Genomic DNA, 23,651 nt, shown 5'->3' with positions numbered 1-23,651 from the left:
CTTTTTCTCTAGAAGATGGAATCTGGTCTCTTAATATAAGAGATCTTCAAGTCTGCATCTTAAAAATGTTCCTTTGTGTACTATGTCTGTTCTCACTTTGTGAACAGGGTTATTTTTTTAAATGTGCTCTATGTAAGTATGTGAAGTTATGTTCTTACTGAAATTCAATACTGGCAACATCCTTAAGATAAAAAGAGTTTTCAAAAATTCTCATTATTTTAGCATTAGTTTATCTGCAGTTGCTTTGTGTTCACAGGAAGAACAGGCAGCAAAATTGAAAGCTGAAAAGATCAGAGTTGCCCTGGAGAAAATTAAAGAGGCACAAGTGAAAAAGGTGATATTTGGGCTTTTTCCTTGTTTGGGATTTTTTTTTATCAGTTTTTTTCTATCAGATTTATAAAGAATTGCCTTGTTTATATAACATACCTTAAAGATACAGAGAGGTAGAGGGATATTTCTTCCTAATATATTTTTCGTATATGTTTTTTGTAGATAAAATGTTATAATAAAGAAGTAACTTTGTTTTAAATTTTCCTAAAAAAGTAAAACAAAACAGTCTTATTATAATCTTACCTGTTATTATAATTTTAAAAATGCTTTCAATTTGTTTAGGTAGGTTATTTGATACCTAATTTTAGAATATCCTTCTTGCATAATAAAGTCATTTTTTGTGTTTTATATTTAACTAAGAACAACATTACTCAGAAGATGACTTGATATTGGAAGAAATTTCTAGAATGCCTAGTTTTTGGTTTGTATTTAATTTCCTTTTTACCTGTTATAGTTGGTGATTAGAGTCCACATGTCTGACGATAGTTCTAAAACAATGATGGTGGATGAGAGGCAGACAGTGAGACAAGTGCTGGATAACCTAATGGACAAATCCCACTGCGGTTATAGTTTAGACTGGTCGCTGGTAGAAACCATCTCTGAATTACAAATGGGTTAGTAATCTAATTGCTTTATTTACTTTTTAATTTCTATGCAATCCTAACAGTTTTCATGTTAACTAAAGCACCTTGAGTCATCTTTTTTTTCCTGTAGATAGCCTTAGCTTTTTACATTGTCTTTTTTTTCCTCCAAGCATTTTGAGATTTCTTTGGATACAAGATCATTTCCAGTTCACTTCAGATCGTCTTATGGCTAAAACAGTTTTTTTTTTAAAGTAACAAAATACTTTTTCCCTTCAAATAACTGCATAGACAGACACATTTACTAAGACCATTCTATTTATTCACATTTGTTCTGAATTTCTTATACCAGCATTTGACTTTTAGGGAAAACATAAAGCCTATCTTTTTTATTTTTAGCTAGATGTACTAAATCTTAATTTCCTATGATTTATAGTTTAGTGTGGTGTTTTCTTTTCTTTTCTTTTTTTTTATTTATTTGAGAGAGAGAATGAGAGAGAGAGAGCATGAGAGGGGGGAGGGTCAGAGGGAGAAGCAGACTCCCTGCTGAGCAGGGAGCCCGACGCGGGACTCGATCCCAGGACTCCAGGATCATGACCTGAGCCGAAGGCAGTGGCTTAACCAACTGAGCCACCCAGGCGTCCCAGTGTGGTGTTTTCTAATTTTAAAAATTCCTCATTTTTAATGCCATCATTGACTCTTAAAAAAGTTTTCTTTTTATAATATTGTGTGATTATAGCAACCTGGCAATTGTTATTTTATTAGGTATTATTGAATCAGTAATCAATTTCAACTTTATATTTTAATTTAAAAAGTATTTGCATTGCTCTTAGTACCTATTTAAATATTTCACAGTGGTTTCCAGAGAAATAAAAATTTGATAACCCTTTTGTGTCAGAATGCACAAACATAGCTCCCAAAACTAAAACATAAGTTATTAGTTTATTAACATATATAAAATGTATTCTAATAATACTCATAACTATTCTTAGAGAATTAGAAAGGTTTGAGTTCATAGATGTGGAATCATGATATACAGAAAATGTTTGGATACTAATTTTTGGAATATGTCCATGGCTGTAGGTTAAAGACCCATATATATGATATTTCTCTACCACCTTTTATGTAATTGGCTACAGTGTCTTTTTTTTTTTTAATATTTTAGAGAGCATGAGCTGGGGGAGAGGGAGAAGCAGCAGACTCTCCACTGAGCAGGGAGCTGGAGGGAGGGGCTCGATCCCAGGAGCTGAGACCATGACCTGAGCTGAATATTCAGGCAGATGCTTAACTGGCTGAGCCACCCAGGCACCCTTGGTTTTTGGTTTTTCAAGGGTGGATGGGAGAAGGCTGAAGGCTGAGGAAAACCTAACAGAAGACCTAGATTTTAGTCCTGATTCTTCCATATAGCAGTTGTGTGACTTTGCTGAAGTCAGTTAACACAGTGGGCATGTTTCCTTATTTGAAAATAGAGGGAAGACTAGATCATTTCTAAGGGCCAAGAGCTATAATGTCAAGTAAAATTCTGTGGTTTTGCTTGGAATTACTTCACAAGGTTTCATGTCTTTGATGCAGTTCTGATGAATACTAACAAAGTCTGATATTTTATCTTGGGACAGAGAGAATCTTTGAAGACCATGAAAACTTGGTTGAAAATCTTCTTAATTGGACAAGAGATAGCCAAAACAAGCTTGTATTTATGGAACGTATAGAAAAATATGCACTTTTCAAAAACCCACAGGTGAGGCCAAATATCTTACAGAGATCATGATTTCTAAATGTTCATCTTATATTATTCTATTACTTTTAAGTTAATAGAGCTAAAAAACTGGCAACCACCTGGTTGGAGCATTGTGATTGCAAAACCCCATGGGAGCATTTACTATGGGAGTAGTAACTGCTTCCATTTACTACTTCCACTGAGGTGGAAAGTCCTCTGGGGCCCAAGTGTCAGGCTTCAAAGAGATTACCAGTCACCCAGAGCCAGATGGAGTGAGCCCTTGGGCAGCAGAAGTAACTCCAGGGAGTTCCCAGGTTTCTGCTTTTTTGTAATCCAGAGCTGTTCAACACAGCTGTTTACTTGGTGAGCTTCTCATCCATCAAAGAAAAGTACTTACATATTTAAGTTCTCTACTTTCTCCATTTATCCAGTTGACACTTAAATATTTTTTTTTTTAATTTCAATAACCTTGATTATAAATGGTTCCACTTTTAATATATTTACCTTTATTTATTTGGCATCTTTGTTTATTCCAGAATAATGTTTGAGTTAATAATTTGTAATATACAAATATTTTATAAAAATCAGTAAGTGAGAGAAAAAGTAGTAATGAAAAATAGTAGCAGTGTTAAAAGTATTAAATATCCTTCAGACAGCTTAATCGTGACACATCTTTACTGGATATTTTTAGTGAATAATACACATTTGGGAATACCAATGGATTTTTTTATAGGTGATTGCAAAGAAGTTTTTTATAAGGCTAATAGAATTCAGATTTTAGTTGAGGCAAGCAAGTAATATTATGATAGTCTCAGAGAATTGGGGATTTCTTTCAAAGCCAGAACATAAATTTTCTGCATCTGGGTCAGTTAAGCTTAGCATATTTTAAGGAAATTTACCTTACTCATTGTACTTAATTTGTAAACCTTTCAGGTCCTTTCATTAGCTGTACATAACATTTGTCAGCTGTTGGATGTGGTATCATCCCAGGATTTGGGGGAGGGCAGTTTATGGAATATTTCCAGATAATGGTTAAAGTAAGGAGAAGGCCAGCATTAAGCATTTTAGCAGTGATGCTCAGGCACAAGTTAATGTTCAAAGCAGTATTCCTGTCATTCTATACAGGCAGACACAGTTGCCGTATCTCTAGAAGAAATCATATATGCACCTGTGCCAAGGGAATAATAGGGTGGTTTTATCTTTAACTTTATTTATTTTTCCAGAATTATCTTCTGGGGAAAAAGGAAACTGCTGAGATGGCAGATAGAAACAAAGAAGTGCTATTGGAGGTATGACTCTTCACTCCCCCCGCCCCCATTTTTTTCCTGCACATTACAATATTAAAATATTAAGCACCTTTTTTGAAGTCAAGTATGTCAATGCTATATATTCATAATTACACTTGTAACTAGAGAAGCCTATATTCCTCCATAGCCTGAGGGGGAGAGTTCAGCTGTGTGAATGTTAGGCCACTGAAGAACCTCTTAAAAACTGTTATTTTGCCAAGTAGTATATTAGTGGACTAAAAGGAGTCATGAGCTGTTAGGAGCAGACAAGTGGGGAAAAAGGCTGCTCAATGAAGGACATGATTGTGGTGCTTTATCTGCTCACCTAGAGAGAAATTTGAATATACTAGGTATTTACAAAATATTTCAAGCCTTAGCTTTAACTCAATTAAAAAAATCATAATGATCATTTTATATACGCACACACACATCCCCTTATTTTTAATAAAACAAATTCAAACATAATTCAGTTTTTAGCTTTTTGGCCTTTGCTGATTTTAGAGAACTAAAATCAAAGAAGTTAGTATGTTTGAAAACCAGAATAAATTCTTAGCAATAAGGCAGCTAGGAAGATGAAGATCAGCACTCAGCTTTTCATAGTGATAATAGCTACAATTAAAAATCCTCTTTATAATTCGTGGTTTCTCTGTACTTTGGGAAGAGAGAAGTTAATTTAGTCTCAAAATGTCCTATGTTAATATTTAGTGAGGATTTCTATTTTTCTTTTACCAAATACATGATTGATTTTTTAATTACATTTTTATCTAAGTACAGACATTAGAATTCATAATTTTGAGTTTGTTTACATTCCTTTCAACCTAGTTTTAAATATTTAAAAAATAAATGTCCTCTTTGTTTTAGAATCATATAAATTGATACAGTTTTTAAATTGTGTTTACTCACTTAGCATGTTGCTTTTTAAAACAAATTTGGTTTGATAGTTAATCTAAATATGTTGTTAATTTGGAGAAAAATAAAGTCTAATGCTTACATTAACTGACACTTTTACTAAATTTAGTGTTACTATGCTGTACAGATGCATTTAAATCCTGTTGTAGGCAGCTCAGTTGACAATTCAATTTAGATTCTTCAAAACAATGGTAGGTAAAAGTTCATAGGGATTGCCATAGTAGTTTCAAAATGAATCTATATGTTTAGAATACAAAGTTCTAATTGAGGTAATATTAGCAATGTGGCCTTAATACCAAAGCCATTTGGTTTAATTATAGTATGAACTTCACAGGAGTTAACACAATTTTGTTCTGAGAATCCAAAGATCACATGTCTTTCCAAATCATCTTCTTATTTTAGGAATGTTTTTGTGGAAGTTCTGTAACTGTACCAGAAATTGAAGGAGTCCTGTGGTTGAAAGATGATGGCAAAAAGTCGTGGAAAAAGCGTTATTTTCTCTTGCGAGCATCTGGTATCTACTATGTCCCTAAAGGAAAAGCAAAGGTGTGTCCCCTCTGGTGACTTTTGAGCTTCCTCATTATGACAGTTAATTTGTAGTTAAGTATGCTGACAAGATGAATCCAGGCTCTGATTTGTTTCAACTCTTTTTTTGTTTTTTAAAGATTCTATTTATTTGTCATAGAGTAAGAGAGAAAGAGCACAAGCAGGGGGAGCGGCAGGCAGAGGGAGAAGCAGGCTCCCCACTGACCAAGGAGCCCAATGTGGGACTCGATCCCAGGACCCTGGGATCATGACCTGAGCCGAAGGCAGATGCTTAACCAATTGAGCCACCCAGGTGTCCCTTGTTTCAGCTGTTGTAGGACACACAGAATATTGCTTTGCTTTGTCTATTGATCTATTATAAAGAAGAAGAAACCTGGACATGTTCACTCTCTCGTCATTCATTGGGCCCATTTCAGTTCTCTTCCCACATTTGAAGTCATACTTTTATTTATTTTCAGAACTTCTGTCAGTAGTTTTTGCTTGTTATTGTTTGGGGAGAATAGCTTTCTGGGATTATAGGTATTTCAGCCTTTCTTGGATAATATGCTCCTACTGAGGGCCCCCACTTCTGTGCTTAGTGGGGGCCCACACTATTTTAAACTCCTTACAGCATCCTCTCATCCAGGCTTTACCACCCTCCCGAGAGGCGTATTTTGTTTCCTCTATTTAAGGTGAGGAAACCCTGACTTGAGAATCATTGTACTTGAGATATGCATTATGAGCACCGAACTACATGATATTTTCTTGTTTTTTTCCAGCGCTCTACTATATACTATATTGTATTTAATATGCTGTATTATATTTAAAGTCTTCTTAAAATGCCACCCTTTCCAAGCAAGTCTGTGTTCATTGTGAACGGCAGACAGTAAGTGAAATGGACTGCTTTTTTGTTGTATCCTGGGTTACAGAAGGAACAGTAATAGAGAATCTCACTGTCTTGTCATCTGCAAAATAGATTGGTTTCCATTTGGTAAAGTTTTTATTCTCAACTAGAAACTATTACCAGGTATGATATTTGCTTGTTTATACATTATTGTTAATTCAGTCTTTTTGGTGTTTTATCTTAGGTCTCTAGGGAACTGGTATGCTTTCTCCAACTGGATCATGTCAATGTTTATTATGGACAGGACTACCGGAACAAATACAAAGCACCTACAGATTATTGTCTGGTGCTAAAGGTAAACACATTCCCTTTTTAGGAATTTTAATTGATGTTAGACATAGAGTGAGTTATTGGACATTCTAGAACGGTTTGTATCTCTATCAAGTATACTGTTTTTGCTTTTTCTATAGGCTTTTAAAGGAATGGTGAAGAATGGTAAGGAAAAGAAGTATGTGCTTACACCACAGCTGACCTCTAGCTAAATAGCCCTAATTAAATTGATGCTACTGATAAAGACAATGTTTTAAAATTCAAGATAATTATGGAGGGGGCACCTGGGTGGCTCAGTTGTTAAGCATCTGCCTTCGGCTCAGGTCATGGCCCCAGGGTCCTGGGATCAAGCCCCGCATCGGGCTCCCTGCTTGGCGGGAAGCCTGCTTCTCCCTCTCCCACTCCCCCTGCTTGTGTTCCCTCTCTTGCTGTGTCTCTCTGTCAAATAAATTAAATCTTAAAGGAAAAAAAAAGATAATTATGGAGATGATTAAGTTTTTCTCATTGGCTCTATTTTAGTCACCTCTTGGTAACTACTTAGGTCTATATGCTTATATCATTGTTTGACTTTGCTTTTCTCTGAGAGTTATCAGTTGGGTTTGGGGTTTTGGGGTGGAGTTTTTGATTGCTTTGATAAAAATAAAAATACCATTGTAATGCTGCCCCTTTATTAAATAATCCTTTTTCGGAGAATACCACTATATCCTTTAGGTTACAGCAGCAAATAATTTTCTAAAAGTCATTACAAAGTAGCTTAATCTGGCAGTTTTGAAAATGAAGTCCAAGCTCCCCTGGGAGTCCCTGAAACTCTGTCAAGGGGTCTGTGAGTCAAAATTATTATTCCAGTAATGCTGAGATGTTACTTGCCTCTTACACTCTCATTCTCTCATAAACGTATAATGGAGTTTTCTAAGAGATTACATGATATGATGATGATATCTTTGCTCTCTTGCGTAGTGGAACAAATATTTGTATGTTCTCATATTTTAAATTTTTCTTAGTTCTAATCTTCTTAGATGGTAAATATCAGTAGACATAATCCATATATATCAAAGTTATTTGGGGGGGGGATCCTCATAACATGAAGACAGCAAGAGTTGGTTATTTCAGTGGTTCAGGGTTGTCAGTAAGAACCCAAATTCTTTCCTTCTTTCCCTCTTCCATCTTCTGCATATCAGCTTATCCTCAGGCTGGCTCACCTCACAGTTACAGATGACCACTGCAGTTGTAGGCATCACATGGATGATGGATCCATGCAATGGGTCTAGCAAAATCCAGCAGAAGAAGATGGCTATTTCTCTGTATATTTGTCTCTTTCCAGCAGAAGAGGAGGGACTGTTTCTCCCTGTACTTGTCTCTCTCAAGTGGGAGGAAATATTTCCCGGGAGCTACCTCCTGAGTCCTCCTCTTGAGAGTCATTGGCCTGAGTACATGTCCACTTTTTTTTTTAATTATTTTTTAAATTGAAGCATAATTAACATAGTGTTATAGTAGTTTCAGGTGTATAATGTAATGATTCATACAATTTATACATTGCTCATCAAGATAAATGTGTGCCCTTCATCTCTTTTATTTCACGCACCCCCCCCCACCCTGTCCCCGCTAGTCACCAGTTCTTTGTATTTGAGTCTAGTTTTTTGTCTTTTTTCCTTCATTCATTTGCTTTGTTTCTTAAATTTCACAGATGAGTGAAATCATACGATATTTGTCTTTCTCTTACTGACTTATTTCACTTAGAATTATATACTCTAGGTCAATCTGTTGTTGCAAATGGCGAGATTCCCCCCCACCTTTTTTTTAATGGCTGAGTAATACTCTATTGTGTGGGGGGGGTGGGTGTGGGGGTGTGGGTGTGTGTGTATATATATATCTTCTTTATCCATTCTTTATCCATTCATCTATCAATGGACATTTGGGTTGTTTCCATAATTTGGCTATTGTAAATACTGCAGTAAACATAAGTGTGCATATAACTTTTTGAATTAGTGTTTTTGTTTTCTTTGGGTAAATACCCAGTAGTGGAATTACTGAATCATATGGTAATTTTTAATTTGTGGTGGGGGGGAACTTCCATACTGTTTAACACAGTGGCTGCACCAGCTTGCATTCCTACCAGCAGTGCACAAGGGTTCCTTTTTCTCTATGTCCTCGCCCACACTTGTTATTTCTTTTGTTTTTCATTTTAGCCCTTCTGACAAGTGTAAAGTAATATCTCATTGTGGTTTTAATTTGCATTTCCCTGATAATGAGTGATGTTGAGCATCTTCTCATCTGTCTGTTGGCCATCTGTATGTCTTCTTTGGAAAAATTCTGTTCAGATCCTCTGCTCATTTTTTGATCACATTATTTTTGGGGGATTGAGTTGTAAAGTTCTTTATATATTTTGGATATTAACCCCTTATTGGACACATCGCTGGCAAATATCTTCTCCCATTCAGTAGGTTGCCTTTTTGTTTTGCTGACGATTTCCTTTGCTGTGCAAAAGCTTTTTATATTGATGTAGTCCCAATAGTTATTTTTTCTTTTATTCGTCCTTGCCTGAGGAGACATAATTCAAAAATATGTTGTAGAGTCGATGTCCAAGAGGTTATTGCCTGTATTTTCTTTTTAGGAGTTTTATGGTTTTAAGTCTCACATTTAGGTATTTAATCCATTTGAGTTTATTTTTGTGGGTAGTGTAAGAAAGTGGCCCAGTTTCATTCTTTTACATGTAGCTGTCCAGTTTTCCCAGCAAGCATCATTTGTTGAAGAGACCATCTTTTCCCCATTGTATATTCTTGCCTTTTTTGGCATAGATTAATTGGCCATATAAGCATGGGTTTATTTCTGAGCTCTCCATTCTGTTCCAGTGATCTGTGTGTCTTTTTTTGTGCCAGTACTGTACTGTTTTGATGGTTACAGCTTTGTAGTATATCTTCAAATCTGGGATTATGATACCTCCAGCTTTGTTCTTTTTCAAGACTGCTTTGGCTATTTGGGATCTTTTTTGGTTTCACACAAATTTTAGTATTATTTATTCTAGTGTGAAAAATGCTATTAGTATTTTGATAGGGATTTCATTAAAGCTGTAGATTGCTTTGGGTAGTAAGAGCATTTTAATATCTGTTCTCCCAATCTATGAGCAGGGAATGTCTTTCCATTTCTTTGTGTTAACCTCCATTTCTTTCATCAGTATTCTATAGTTTTTGGAGTATGATCTTTCACCTCCTTGGTTAAGTTTATTCCAGTGTTTTTGGCTTAGCCTAGTTAGAATTCACACCCTGACATAACGGGTAGACGGACATCCAAACAAAATTGGGGCTCTTTAAGAAAAGAAGTAGGGAAGAGGGGATAGTTGTGGGGAAGGCAACCAGCAGTATGTGTTACAGCCAAAATTATAATTATGACCACTGACTATTATTTTAATCCCTTTTGCAACTCATAGAATTCTTAGGTTAAGAATATTTTTGTTCCAAGGGGTTTTTGTTGGTTTATATAATTATGTATTTCATATTTGCTTTTAGTAAAGTGGGTTAAGCTAAATTCATATGTTCATATTGCCTACTTATTTATATTTAGAAATATTCAAGGTATTGAAATAAACCATACCACTAGGCACAAATAGTAGTAAAAATAATGGCTATCATTGACTGAAGACCTCTAGAGTGGCAGACAGTGCACTAGAAGCACTGTACACATCAGTGTCACGGATCCGTTCTAGAGTCCCCATTTTTCAGATCTGGAGACTGAGGTTTAGAGGGATCAGTGTTCCTGATGCCACACAACTATTAGTATTTTTTTTCCTGAAAGGTCTCTACTAGATTTTGCCTATGTAAGTATTTTTATTCTTGTGCATATGAGTTCTAACAAACCAAAAAATGCTGCCACACAAGATCTATGCAAATATAAATATTTATAGGGTTTAACCCTATTTATCAGGCTTAGGCTGTAACAATTTGAGTCTGAGTTCTTCCAGTAAAATGCAGGATACAGGAAATATAATATATTTGTAGGGAGGAATAAAGCACAGTTTAGTAATTAGTTTTTTTTAAAGGTAGTAATAAAAATGATGGCAAGAGCTTTTTCATGAAATATGACAATGAGGGAATAAATAGGATATATGTTATCTATTATCTGAAAGAGGTATGTGCTTGTTGGACATATGTGTATGCACATATATAAGTTTCTAAAAGGAAACCTGTGTTTTTAAAATACATACACTACAGTAATTGTTGGAATACAGCTCACCTTAGCCATGTCTAATTTTTCATTCTTAAAAGAAATGAGGCAAAGTAATTTATTTCAGTATGTTAGGTAAGAAGGAAAAAATGGTTAGAGATTAGAGGTAGAATATGAACATGAACTTTTCAAACACTGTTATTAAAAGAAAGATATGTAATAATGGTAGAAGTAACAGGATGGAGTGCTACATACTTTGTTTTTTAAGTTCTTGCATGTTAGTGAGAGAATTAATTTTCAAGCCTATTTGAGTTCCCAAAGCAATAAGTGAGTAGTATATATTCAGTGGTTTTCCTTTGGCACTTGGACTGTGATTTTAGAGCATCACTTTTAGTTATAGAGTTTTAAGAATTGTCTGTCTCAATCTAATTTTTGGCATAAACAGAAAAAAATAACCTGATAGTACAGTAGTAATCTGGAATTTCTTACTGTATTCTTAAATTTTTTTTAATTCTCAAGTTTTTTATCTTTTATCAGAGAATGTAGACTTTCCAAATCCACATCATTTTAAAAATGAAATAATGACCTTTCTTCCTTAATAGCTGTTAATTTGTTAAGGGGAACAATTTGATTATATATTCTCTTTGGAATCTTTAAGAATCTAAATGTTAAGCTTCTGATTTTTGGCAAAGAATGTCTCCTTCGTACTTGCTCTTAGCTCTTGTGTGATTTTTAAAATTTTTAAAAAGATTTTATTTATTTGAGAGAATACAAGTTGGGGGAAGGGGGGCCCCACTGAACAAGAAGCCCGACTTGACTTGGGCTCTATCCCAGGACCCTGGGATCATGACCTGAACCAAAGGCAGATACTTAACCCACGGAGCCACCCAAGTGCCCCTCTTGTGTGATATTGTGGGGAAAAGAGGAGAGAGGCAGCACATTTGAAAGAAGCAGCTTTCACTACTAATAAGACAGAAGTATGACATAATTAAGAGCACAGGCCCTGGAATGAGGTGGCATGGTTTCAAATCCTGGTTCTTTCACTAATAAACATGAATATGTGAGCAACTTAGAGTGCTGTCTTAACCCCTCTGTGCCTCAGTTTCTCTTCATTTGATGAAGATAGTAATATGTAACTTACTGGGTTTTCCTGAGGGGGGGAATGAGCTAAGTAATATATGTGACATATTTAGTATAATGCCTGGTATATACTAAGTGCTCAATAAATGCCACTTTTTTTTTTAAATAATCTCTACACCCAGTGTAGGGCTCGAACTCACAACTCCAAGATCAAGAGTCGCATCCTCTACTGACTGAGCCAGCCAGGCCTCCCAATAAATGTCACTTTTAATGAAATAATATATTGATGGAATAAGGAATTGCCTGAGGAATTGGTGCAGAGCCTGGGTGATCATAATGAAGGCTATAGGAAGGAATGCCTTTATTATGTGGGAGGTTGAAAAAGACAAGTTATGGGGTCCTAAAATGAACCTTAACCTAGCAAGTGACCTGCAAATATTAAGCATATCATAGGGGCATCTGGGTGGCTCAGTTGGTTAAGTGTCCAACTCTTGATTTCAGCTTAGGTCATAATCTCAAGGTCATGAGACTGAGCCCCCTGTCAGGCTCTGCTCAGCACAGTCTGCTTGGAATTCTCTTCTGTCTCCCTCTCCCTCTGCCCCACCCCTGCTTGCGTGCATGCATGCTCTCTCTCTCTCCCTAAATAAGTAAATAAAATGTTTTTATAAAAAAAAGTCATATCATAGTATTCTTTGTGGTGGTGTTTGGATTCCCAGGTTAGAGAAATGAGGAGAAAAGGATAAGAGGATTGTTTCCCTTTGATTTTCTCTGATGTTGTGTTGATAAAAACACTCCCTTAGGGTATAGAATAAGTAGAACACACTTAGGCAGGGCCACGGCTACAGTTGAACACCCATGTGTGGTGGGTAGCCCTGCTCTCAGAAAATGGAATCAGTCAAGAATGGTTTATGAATCACCATAAAGAGAGGGGGTGGTGGTAAAGACTGAGAGCCATCCTGTAGCCCCTTGTTAAGATGTCCAAACCCTGCCCTGTAGGTGGTGCCTGAGTGACGCCCGTCTTTAAGCCCTAATTGGTAATACTGACGAAAGCCCTTTCTCAGCCATCCCATTTTCTGCACGAACTGGGGCTTCTGTTTTGCTCACAGTGTATCCCAGCACTTAAAGACCTGGCAAATAGTTCTTACTCAGTAAATATCTGTTGCATGAATGAATGAGATAAAATTGCCCTTCCTGGGCGCCTGGGTGGCTCAGTCGTTAAGCGTCTGCCTTCCGCTCAGGTCATGATCCCAGGGTCCTGGGATCGAGCCCCGCATCGGGCTCCCTGCTCGGCAGGAAGCCTGCTTCTCGCTCTCCCACTCCCCCTGCTTGTGTTCCTGCTCTCGCTCTCTCTCTCTCTGTCAAATAAATAAATAAAATCTTAAAAAAAAAAAAAATTGCCCTTCCTTATTCTATGGAAAAATACATCTCCTTTACCTGTCCTCCTTTGCTTTTTCAAGATTGCTATGATGGTTTATCATAATGTGATTTAATAAGGATGAGGGAATATATTCCAAGAGAAGGCTGTGGAACCTATAGTATTAGGAGAGAACACTGTTAAGTATTGTTTGGCTAACCTCCTTTTTTTTTTTTTTTTTTTAGTTTCAGAGGTAGAATTTAGTGATTCATCAGTTGCATATAACACCCAGTGTTCATTACATCAAGTGCCCTCCTTAATGCCCATCACTCAATTACCCCATCCTCCCTCCCACTACCCTTAGTTTGTTTCTTATAGTTAAGAGTCTCATAGGGTTTGCCTCCCTCTCTGTTATCATCTTTTATTTTTCCTCCCCTTCCCCTATGTTCATCTGTTTTGTTTCTTAAATTCCACATATGAGGGCGCCTGGGTGGCTCAGTTGGTTAAGCGACTGCCTTCAGCTCAGGTCATGATCCTGGAGTCGCGGGATCGAGTCCCACATCGGGCTCCCTGCTCAGCAGGGAGTCTGCTTCTCCCTCTGACCCTCCCCCTCTCATGTGCTCTCTCTCTCTCAAATAAATAAATAAAATCTTAAAAAAAAAAAAATTCCACATATGATCTCACAACCTTGAGATCCACCAAACACCACCATTCCACGTGAAATGGTATTTGTCATTCTCTATTTCGCTTAGCATAATACCCTCTAGTTCCATCCATGCCATTTGCCAGCCTCTTTTTGTTGATGATTTATTGTTTAAAACTTTCACTCTAGCCTTTAGTAACTAAATTGGTTTTGGTATTAAATGTTTTATTATAGGAGCTGAGCTCTATATAGCAATGTATAGAATAGAATAAATGGATTTAAATTTCTCTCATTGTAGACCAGAGAGATTGACCTTTTTTTTTTTAAAGAGAGCATATGCGAGAGTGAGCAGGGGGGTCGGAGGGGCAGAGGGAGAGAGAGAATCTTAAGCAGGCTCCATGCCCAGTGTGGAGCCTGACTTGGGGCTCAGTCTCACAACCCTGAGATCATGACCTGAGCCAAAATCAAGAGTCTGATGCTTAACCAACTGAGCCACCCAGGCACCCCAAGATTGATCTACAACAGTGCAGATACATAATATATGGGTGGTCATCTATTTCTGCAGCATTGAGAACTTACCCAAATTGCTTATTTTATTGATCTCCTGGATTTCCACAACAAATGTGGTTAGAGAATCTTTAAAGCCTCTTATAATTTAACATAATCTTAAATATTTCCCCAGGTAAAATGTAGCCATTTAAAAAAAATTTTTCAGAATAACTGAAAAGAGAAGTAATAATTAACAACTATTACATCCAGAACCAAGTGTGATTTAGGGTTTTTCTTTCCAGGGAAGTAGTGGTTGTGGCCCAGTAGAGTTAAAATACCTTAAGTCTGTTCTAGCACTTGCATTGTATAGCTGGTCTAGTCAGTCACCTCCCATCCAAACTGCAGCTGAAAAGTGAAAACTGAATCTGATGATGCAGTTGAAAAGCTGCTCACTCCCTGGAGGACATGTGCTGTGGGCAGATGGGGTGCAGAGCAGTGCTTAGTCCACAACAGGGGGCACCACTGCACCAGGTGTGAGCGCCCACTCATGTCCCAGGTGCTGTGCCCTGCACTCACCCACCCCACCCAGCGGTTCACCTCCACAGAAGCACTAGAAACTTTACCAAACACCCTCTCGTTTGGAGTCTTCTGAATTCCTGATTCCAGTGGGCTCCAAGTGAAATCAAAATCTTCCCTTTTCACAGTCTTATAGATGAAGAGTTCTGTTGAGTTTGTTAACCTCGATGGAATATGTTTCTCTGAAATATAGAAAGGGTATTTGGGGATTTGCTGTGCTATAAAGGTATTTTTTAACTTGCATATCTTGACCTAAAATTTAACACAAGTTTCTTTGTAGTTTATTTTTTTTTTAATTTTTAAATTTATTTTTATTTATTTATTTATTAGGGAAAGAGCAGGGGGAGGGACAGAGGGAAAGGGAGAGAGAGAGAATCCTAAGCAGGGGCTTGATCTCACAACTTTGAGATCATGACCTGAGCCAAAATCAAGAGTCAGCTGCTAAACCAACTGAACCACCCAGGGGCCTTGCTTTGTAGTTTATTTTGTAAAAATACTTATGGGCCATGTTATTTGGCCTTATGGCCGTATAAGAGGTACAAATTATTTTTGGCTGTTAACTCTGATGACCTATAAACAGACCCTGACCTATGTCAGGGTCTGTTTAAGCTTTGATAGAGTTTTTCTTTAGTTCTTCAGGTACTGAATTGGACTTTGCCTTTAATCTTGCAGCACCCACAGATCCAGAAGAAATCTCAGTACATCAAGTACCTTTGTTGTGATGATGTGAGGACCCTGCATCAATGGGTCAATGGTATCCGCATTGCAAAGGTAGGGTGTTCTGTTTTGGTTTGATAGAATAATGAGGTGTTTCATGATGTAGTTTTGATTGTCATGACAGTTATTCTAGTCATTTCATGTTTATGATTTTGTCAGTGTTTTCTGAGGCCTAAGTTTTATTTTTTAAATGTCTTAGGGGATAAACATTTAACAGTTGGTATCCATGGAATAATACTGCTGGTAAAAGCTTGTGTAGCATCAGAGTGATTTATTTTGGCTCTGACGAACACATTATATGATGCTTATACAGCAGAGTTTAGCCTAAGCAAAAGAAATTTTTTGAGAATTAAATCACCTCAGGGTGGGAATAGGGGGATCAATAAGCAGGACACAGGATTTTTAGGGCCGTGAAAATATTCATACTTGGTGTGATACTATAATGGTGAATACATGTCATTATGCATTTCTCCAGACCCATAGAATGTGTAACACCAAGAGTGAACCTAGGGTAAACTGTGGACTTTGATGATTAGGTGTTAATGTAGGTTCATTGATTGAAACAAATGCACCCTCTGGTGGAGAATACTGATAAATGAGAGAGATTGTGCACAGAGAGTGGCAGGGGGCATATGGGGAGTTTCTTTACCTTCCTCTCAGTTTTGCTGTGAACCGAAAACTGCTCTAAAAAAAAAAAGTCTTTGAAAAAAGTTTTAAGGACACCTTGAAGAGGATTACACATAAAACCTGAAGGAATATTTATGCCCATTAAGTGAAAATAAAATTTATGATAGCTATAAAATCAAAGTTGCTTTAGGAATAACAAAAAAATCTTTATATTGATAATGAACAAATCAAGTGTTAACTTCTTGCTGCCTTTCTTTAAAATGAGGATAAATAAGAGTTGATGGTAATTTACTGGTATTAAAAATAATTTTTGAAGTACTATAGGTATTAGTTTTAATGCAAACTGTGAATCAGTAAACAGAAAATATCCCCCTTTCTTACCTCATCCATCTGTATCATACCCAATAATGTTCATTTGTCATCATTTACTGCCTTCTGTTTAGTACGGGAAACAGCTCTACATGAACTATCAAGAAGCCTTGAAGAGGACAGAGTCAGCTTATGATTGGACTTCCTTATCCAGCTCCAGCATTAAATCAGGATCCAGTTCTTCAAGCATCCCAGGTAGTTCGAAATGCTGACAGCCAATATGAAGAAATCTCTATAGACTGACGGCAGCCCTGGTTATTTCAGCAAGGTTCTTAAAACCAGAGCTGTACCTAATGTCTAAATTATAAAATGAATTTTGTTTTGGTGGTTAGAGGGGACAATATCATGGGCTAGTTCATAAATGTATTTGATATGGAGCACCATATAGTATATAAAGTTTTAAATCCAGGAGTGTTGTTATATATATATATAAAGTTTATTTCAAACTCAATCATACTGCTGAACAACTGTGACTGTTAATATATACCTGGGGATAGAAAAGTTGCGTGGAGGAAGTCTGCATACTCAGAATCCATGATGAAACTGCCCTCCTTCCCCATAGGTTTCCTGACATTTCAGCAGAGTGGAAATAACTAGAATTAGTTCAGTATCACTGTTTAAGCCATCAGACTTACTAAAGTTTTCACAAGAAATCAGTGATACTCAAAAAGTGCATATTTTCAGATTCCCACATCCTTTAAACAAGTATGCTATGATTACACCTTAAAATAAATGCTTCTTTCCCTTCAAAATACTCCATGAATGATAACTATGTCCTCTAAAAGCAAAATATTTTTTTTGTTCTGACATCACATGAAAGAAATAATAACTTTAGGAAATATTTAAATGAAAAAAAAAAACCCTCTCATTATTTATTAGTATAACATATAAATTAAACTTTCAGTAAATGTTTTTACCTGGCTACGTATGTACATTTTAAGGAAATTCTACCATTTTCAGAATCTATTTTGCTTTAGAATAAAATAAAAATGTGAACTTTTTAAAAAAGTATTTGACTAAAAAGTTGTATGACTATTTCATCTCTAAGTAGAAACAAAATGAGAATGTGTATGGGTTAGTATGCATGTATTTCCTAGTGCTGTCCACTGAGAGAAATAGGAGCAGTGACACCCCAAGATCAGTGAAAATAGAGTGCCTTGATCTTGGTTTCCTAATACCATTTTCCAGAACAAAGAACTAGGGCTGTGGCAGAGAATAAGATGAGCCTGAAGCAGCTTAGGATGAAGGAAATGCTCAAAAAACACAGTGATGGGGCTGTGTAAAGGGACACAGGAGCCAACCTGAGAGTGTCCAGGTGCCAAGCTGAAACAATTTGAGCAACAGAATAACATAGTGTAAGATTATAATCCAAATTGTAAAGTAAACAGCCATCAGTCCATACTGATATACATTATTGAATAAATAAATAAATGGGGAAGAGACAGATCTTCTGTATGGAAGATTTATAAATGGTTTATGCAGACACTTGCCCTCAAGGAGATGGAGCTTAATTCCCCCCTCAAGTGTGGGTTGTGCAGAGTGACTTGTTTCCAAAGAGGATAGTTGGGTGTTGGGAAAGGGGAGTAACTTTATAGTGGAGAAACCTGACAAACAGTACCCCAGCCAAGTGATCAAGGTCAGTACCTTCAGTAATATGTTCTGTTGATAGCATGTACCCTTTACATAATGTGATGAGATTGGCGCTTTCCCTCTCTTGGTCTTCCTCTCCCAAGTTTCATAACTCAGTCGAATCCAGAGAAAAACATCACAGACAAATCAAAATTGAGAGACATTCTGTAAAATACCTGACCCAGTATTCCTCAGAACCGTCAAAAGCATCAAAAACAAGGAAAGCCTGAGAAACTGTCATAGGAGACATTGACAACTAACTATAATGTGGTATCCTGGATCCAAAAAGGAAAAAAAAAGGACATAATGGAAAAACTAGTGAAATCCAAATAAAGTTTGGAGTGTAGTTAATAGTAATGTATCAGTGTTGGTTCCTTAGTTGTGACAATGTACATGGTAATATAGCAAGTTAATAATGAGATAAATTAGGTGCTAGGTGTGTAGGAATTCTGTTCTAGCTTTGCAGCTTCTCCATAAATCTACAACTATTCTGTAAATGTTTATTAAAGGGGAGGAAGACACTTTTGAGATAATGGATTGAGAAAGGCAAGGTAAGAGTATGCCACAAGTTAAGAGTTTAGAAAAATTAAGGGAAAGATTGAGATAAAAGATGCCATAATATTTTTTTAATTAATACAGCATTAATCCACACATTTTATGAAGTGGTGTGGTGCCTTTTCGTAGTCCAGCATCATCCGTCCTTATACAGTGTTAAGTATTATGCAGATTTTTAAATATAAATTGCAAAATCTTATACATTCATGCTGAAGAGAGCTCAAGGATTCACATGTTCCAGCCTCCTATCTTATCTGCTGTTGTTCTGGTTAGTAATTAAATAGGGATGTAGGAGGCTAGTGAAGTTGCAACTTTTTAAAAAACACTCAGCAGTTACACAAGAAACAAGTGTTGGCGAGGATGTGGAGAAAAAGGAACCCTTATGCACTGTTGGTGGGAACACAAATTGGTGCAGCCACTGTGGAAAGCAGTATGGAGGTTCCTCAAAAAATTAAAAATAGAAGTACCCTACGATCCAGGAATCACACCCCAGGGTATTTATTCAAAGAATACAAAAACAGTAGTTCAAAAGGATATACGCCCCCCCTATGTTTATGGCAGCATTATTTACAAGAGCCAAGCTATGGAACTATGAAAGAGCCCAGATGTCTATGGATGGATGAATGGATAAAGAAGATGTGGTGTGTGTCTATATATATATAGAGAGAGAGAGAGACATACACCTACACCTACACACACACACACACACACACACACACACAGGAATATTATTCGGCCATAAAAGAAATCTTGGGGCGCCTGGGTGGCTCAGTTGTTAAGCGTCTGCCTTCGGCTCAGGTCATGATCCCAGAGTCCTGGGATCGAGCCCCGCATCGGGCTCCCTGCTCAGCAGGAAGCCTACTTCTCCCTCTCCCTCTCCCCCCTGCTTGTGTTCCCTCTCTCACTGTGTCTCTCTCCGTCAAATAAATAAATAAAATCTTTAAAAAAAAAAAAAGAAATCTTGCCATTTGCAACAACACAGATGGAGCTAGAGAATGTTAAGTGAAATAAGTCAGAGAAAGACAAATACCAAATTTCACTCATCTGTGGAATTTAAGAAACAAAACAAATGAGCAAAGGAAAGAGAGAGAGGCAAACCAAGAAACAGACTCTTAACTCGAGAGAACAAACTGATGGTTACCAGAGGGGAGGTGGATGGGGGAATGGGTAAAACAGGTGATGGGGATTAAGGAGGACACTTACTGTGATGAGCACTAAGTAATGTATAGAATTGTTGAATCACTATACTGTACACCTGAAACTAATATAACTTAATTATACTGGAATTAAAATAAAAAACTTTAAAAAGACTCAGCAATTGAATGATGAAGAAAGAAGAAAACAGAGTAGGTTTTATCCTGTATTTTTGCCTGAGGATATGTCTTAACTTTATCCAAAGGAGTTTGTGGCTATCATCTCTGTACTGCTTCGGTAACTTGGCTGGACTTGATTAAAAAGCAATCTAATAATATACCCCCCACACACACACAGAGTCATTGGATAGGACTAGCTTTAACACCTGAATCTCCACCAGATGTTGGCCACTGGGCTAGGTACTTCCTTCCGCATGGTTATCTTACCTGACTTGGGGTCCAGTGACATAATCTCCCCAGGTCCCTCACCCTGGATGTCAGAGAGACATCCAGTGTATCCGCCACCATTCCCAGCAACCCTGAGCTCAAGTGAGAAGTGTTTTCTAGGGATTCAGGTACTGGTACTACCAGGCAGCAGCTACACCGTAGCCTGGCCTCCAGGCAAGGCGAGAACACCTCTTCAAGGTTGTCAGGATACCAGTAACGTTACACGCATCTTTCTTTGTGATGTTCAGTCTGTCATGGTGAGCTGTTTAAAAAGAACCAAGATTTCCTATTAGCCCTAAGATAAGGAAAGTTTTCTAGAGGAAAGTTCAGACTGTGTTGATATGAAATGAGTAAAAGTGACGTGTTGCAGGCCTGCATAGCATCTGATCTTGTGTAAAAGAGCTCGCTAACTACATATTCATACTGTCGGAATAACAACTTAATTAATCCTATTTTTGAAAATCTATTTTAAACAGAGTCTCAGTCAAATCATTCTAATCAGTCTGACAGCGGAGTATCTGATACTCAGCCAGCAGGACATGTCCGCTCCCAGAGTATTGTGAGCTCCATCTTCTCTGAAGCCTGGAAACGTGGTACTCAGTTGGAAGAGTCCAGCAAGGTAGGTAACACACTGGTGATAATTTATATAAAAAAAATCTTTGATGTTCCATCGGTTAGTTTGTTGCTTTTATTCCTTTATTAGAACTCTTTCTTGGCCCTATTTCAGTATTCTTACTTTGACTTCTCTTCAGAAATGAGTATCTGTGAATTGGCTCTAGTGACCTAAGATCTCAAACTGGCAATTTAATGACTATCGATGGTTCAGACTTTTAAGAAATAATGATGTCTTCCCTTTCACCCTTAATCAGTTGGGATGGAGCAACACCATTTAGTGCCAGGGCCCTGACTTTGTTTCAGAGAAGCTGTTAATGGTTCGTTGCTCATTATTAATCTATTCAGACTCGTTCCTTTGTCTTCTATGCTTTTATGCTTTTTGGCATTTCTCTGCACATGAGATTTTCTCAAATTTTAGTATATGCAGAAGACATAAATTCAGATTAATCCCCTTAAAATTTTGGATCCCTGAGCTTTGCACAGTAGCTTGTTCAATGACACTGAAGGACGAATTATAATTATTGCAGGACTGTTTAGAAATATGTAGGTTCTCTAGCCCGGGTGAAAGCCATCGAATCAGACTGCCTCTGAAGTTCAGAGGGCAGCCTTGTGTGTCGCGGCTGCCCTCGCCCGCTGAGCGGGAGGCGCTCACGCCGTCGCCGTCACCGTCACCGAGGGGCCAGTGCACGGCTGGCCTGAGCGTTGTGTTTCTACCCAGTAACCATCGTGATTTTTTTTGTTCTTTTGGTCTGAATCACTTACACAAGTACACTCACCAAAGAGAATTAAATGGGTCATTTCCTTTAATTTATTCCTTTATTTGCATTTGTGGTGTATTAACTGCTCCTCAGCAAGAGGCATTAGTAGCCCCATGTCGGGGTGGGACACTTTGTCTTAGAAAGAAATATTTGAAAATCGGTTCTAATGACCTGAATTTTCAGAGCACTCACAGTTTGTTTAACTCCCTTATCAGGGGCTCAGATTTTAAGAAATAATTGTCTCCCTTTCCCATTTAATCAGTTTGGATGAAACAGCCCTATCTTGTGCTAATAACTCCGTATGTGTAGTTGGAGAAGCAGATTTGCACAATTCAGATATCTAAAGAAAAGTCTGCTCCCTTACTAAATTTTTAATAGTGTTAACCATGTACATTTTAAGTGAAAGGCCAAGAGGAAAACAAAATAATAATAAAGGTCCGAATGCTGTGTGCTGAAGCCACAGAGTTGGTCGTGGTAGTTTCTGGAGCGCGAACCGTTCTGTGCAGCATCGATGGTGTGTCTTGACCCCACCTGTGTTTCTTCTGTTACCTCAGCCTCAGGTGCCAAATGAGAAGGCCAGCACGGCTGAGGTCTGCACCCCTGCAGCAGCCAAGACAGGGTCAAGTTAAGGTCAGGGGCTGTTCTTTGGAAACACATTAACCTGGGTGACCCCTGTAACCAAGTCTCGCAGACTAATGCTTTTACTTTGTGCAATTTTTAAAGAAACATGTGAGTGTCCTGGTGGGCATTAGAATTCAGCCCCGTCCTGAGCCTTCTAGTCTACTAACCTGAGCGTTCTTGATGCTAATTAGATGTCATTTGTAGTTTGGAAACAAAGGGTTTATCTTGGATCCTCAGAGTCTGTTCAAAGAACCTAAAACACGTGCCCAAGCTTTATTAAACCAAGGGCCCTTCCTTTGCTCTTTTCAAAAGTACTTGAACCACATTCATGCATGAGTGGCTCCATGACACAGATGAGCAGATGTGGTAACCTGGGCAGTGCCAGAGGTGCCCGAGGGGCTGATCAGCAGGTTGTTGGCAAACTCTAGCTGCCATTCCTTGATATATTTCCTTTAGTTTTCTAAGGTTTCCCCTCATTTTCTCCTGGCTTTTTCTGTATGGTATTTTTATAATCTTTTGCTGTAATGTTTATAAAGCATTTCTTTATGTATTTTCCAGTAAAACAAATGTAAAGAATGCCCCCCCTTTACCTGCATTGCTGGACTTCTGTGCATGTTGGATGCAAGTGTCTCACCCGAACACGAGTGTGTGTGTCAAGCTCATTCATTCCCATGTGACTGTGCATGCCCTGCTGAACATTCTCATGTTCTCTCGTGTCAGCTTGCTAGCATCACACAGCCGTCCTCACTCCTCGGGAGGCCCTCCACCAGCACTCCTAAACCCGGTTATGGCATCTGCTTGATGTGGATGCGGCCATGGACTGAAAGGTGAACTCGAGCCATCACGTCTCCGCTTGCCACAGTCCGGGGGGGGTCAGTGCACAGAGGTCCCCCCATGGGGGCTCCTGTTTGTGGCAGGCGTGGGAAAGTCAGGGCTCGGAGATCAGACAACCCGCCACTGATCAGCAGGTGTTTTCCCTAGATTGTTAGGCAGTCTTGCCACTTGAGAGTATTGCTGGGTGAACAAATTCCCTGTATACCCTTGGTGCCCAGGGAGTCCGATTTTCGCCTTCCTGACATTGTCCCACTGCAGAGTCCTTTCTCCCATGTCCCAGATTCCTTGTTTAGTTTGACGCAAAGCTTACCTCTGTAACTGTTGTGTTTGTTGTGTTTTCTCTCTCCCCCCCCCCCCCCCCCCCTTTATGCTCCTTTTAGGCCAGAATGGAGTCTATGAATCGACCCTACACTTCACTTATGCCCCCTTTATCCCCACAGCCCAAGCTGGTCACCCCCTACACTGCCTCACAGCCTTCCCCGCCTCTCCCCCCCCCCCCCCCCCCCCCCCCCCCCCCCCCCCCC

General features: G+C 38.2%; 1 protein-coding gene across 2 annotated transcripts in view; it reads left to right on the top strand.

Annotated features, from left to right (window-relative positions):
- The window catches only part of RAPH1 (Ras association (RalGDS/AF-6) and pleckstrin homology domains 1), an 80,055-nt gene that overhangs the window by 28,434 nt on the left and 27,970 nt on the right, over positions 1-23,651 (top strand). Inside the window, exons 6-15 of one of the 2 annotated variants that reach the window (XM_044913698.1) lie at positions 257-334; positions 785-944; positions 2,528-2,649; positions 3,852-3,917; positions 5,226-5,369; positions 6,437-6,547; positions 15,495-15,593; positions 16,610-16,730; positions 20,776-20,918; positions 22,227-22,301. In XM_044913698.1, the coding sequence (XP_044769633.1) occupies positions 257-334; positions 785-944; positions 2,528-2,649; positions 3,852-3,917; positions 5,226-5,369; positions 6,437-6,547; positions 15,495-15,593; positions 16,610-16,730; positions 20,776-20,918; positions 22,227-22,301 (1,119 nt within the window). Of the gene's footprint in view, positions 1-256; positions 335-784; positions 945-2,527; positions 2,650-3,851; positions 3,918-5,225; positions 5,370-6,436; positions 6,548-15,494; positions 15,594-16,609; positions 16,731-20,775; positions 20,919-22,226; positions 22,302-23,651 lie in introns of those variants that run through there. The other variant, XM_044913699.1, reaches the window with a different exon arrangement.

The sequence above is a fragment of the Neomonachus schauinslandi genome, chromosome 3 (genome assembly GCF_002201575.2).
Source record: "Neomonachus schauinslandi chromosome 3, ASM220157v2, whole genome shotgun sequence".
NCBI classification, from domain to species: domain Eukaryota; kingdom Metazoa; phylum Chordata; class Mammalia; order Carnivora; family Phocidae; genus Neomonachus; species Neomonachus schauinslandi.
This window is presented reverse-complemented; position numbering and strand designations above follow the sequence as displayed.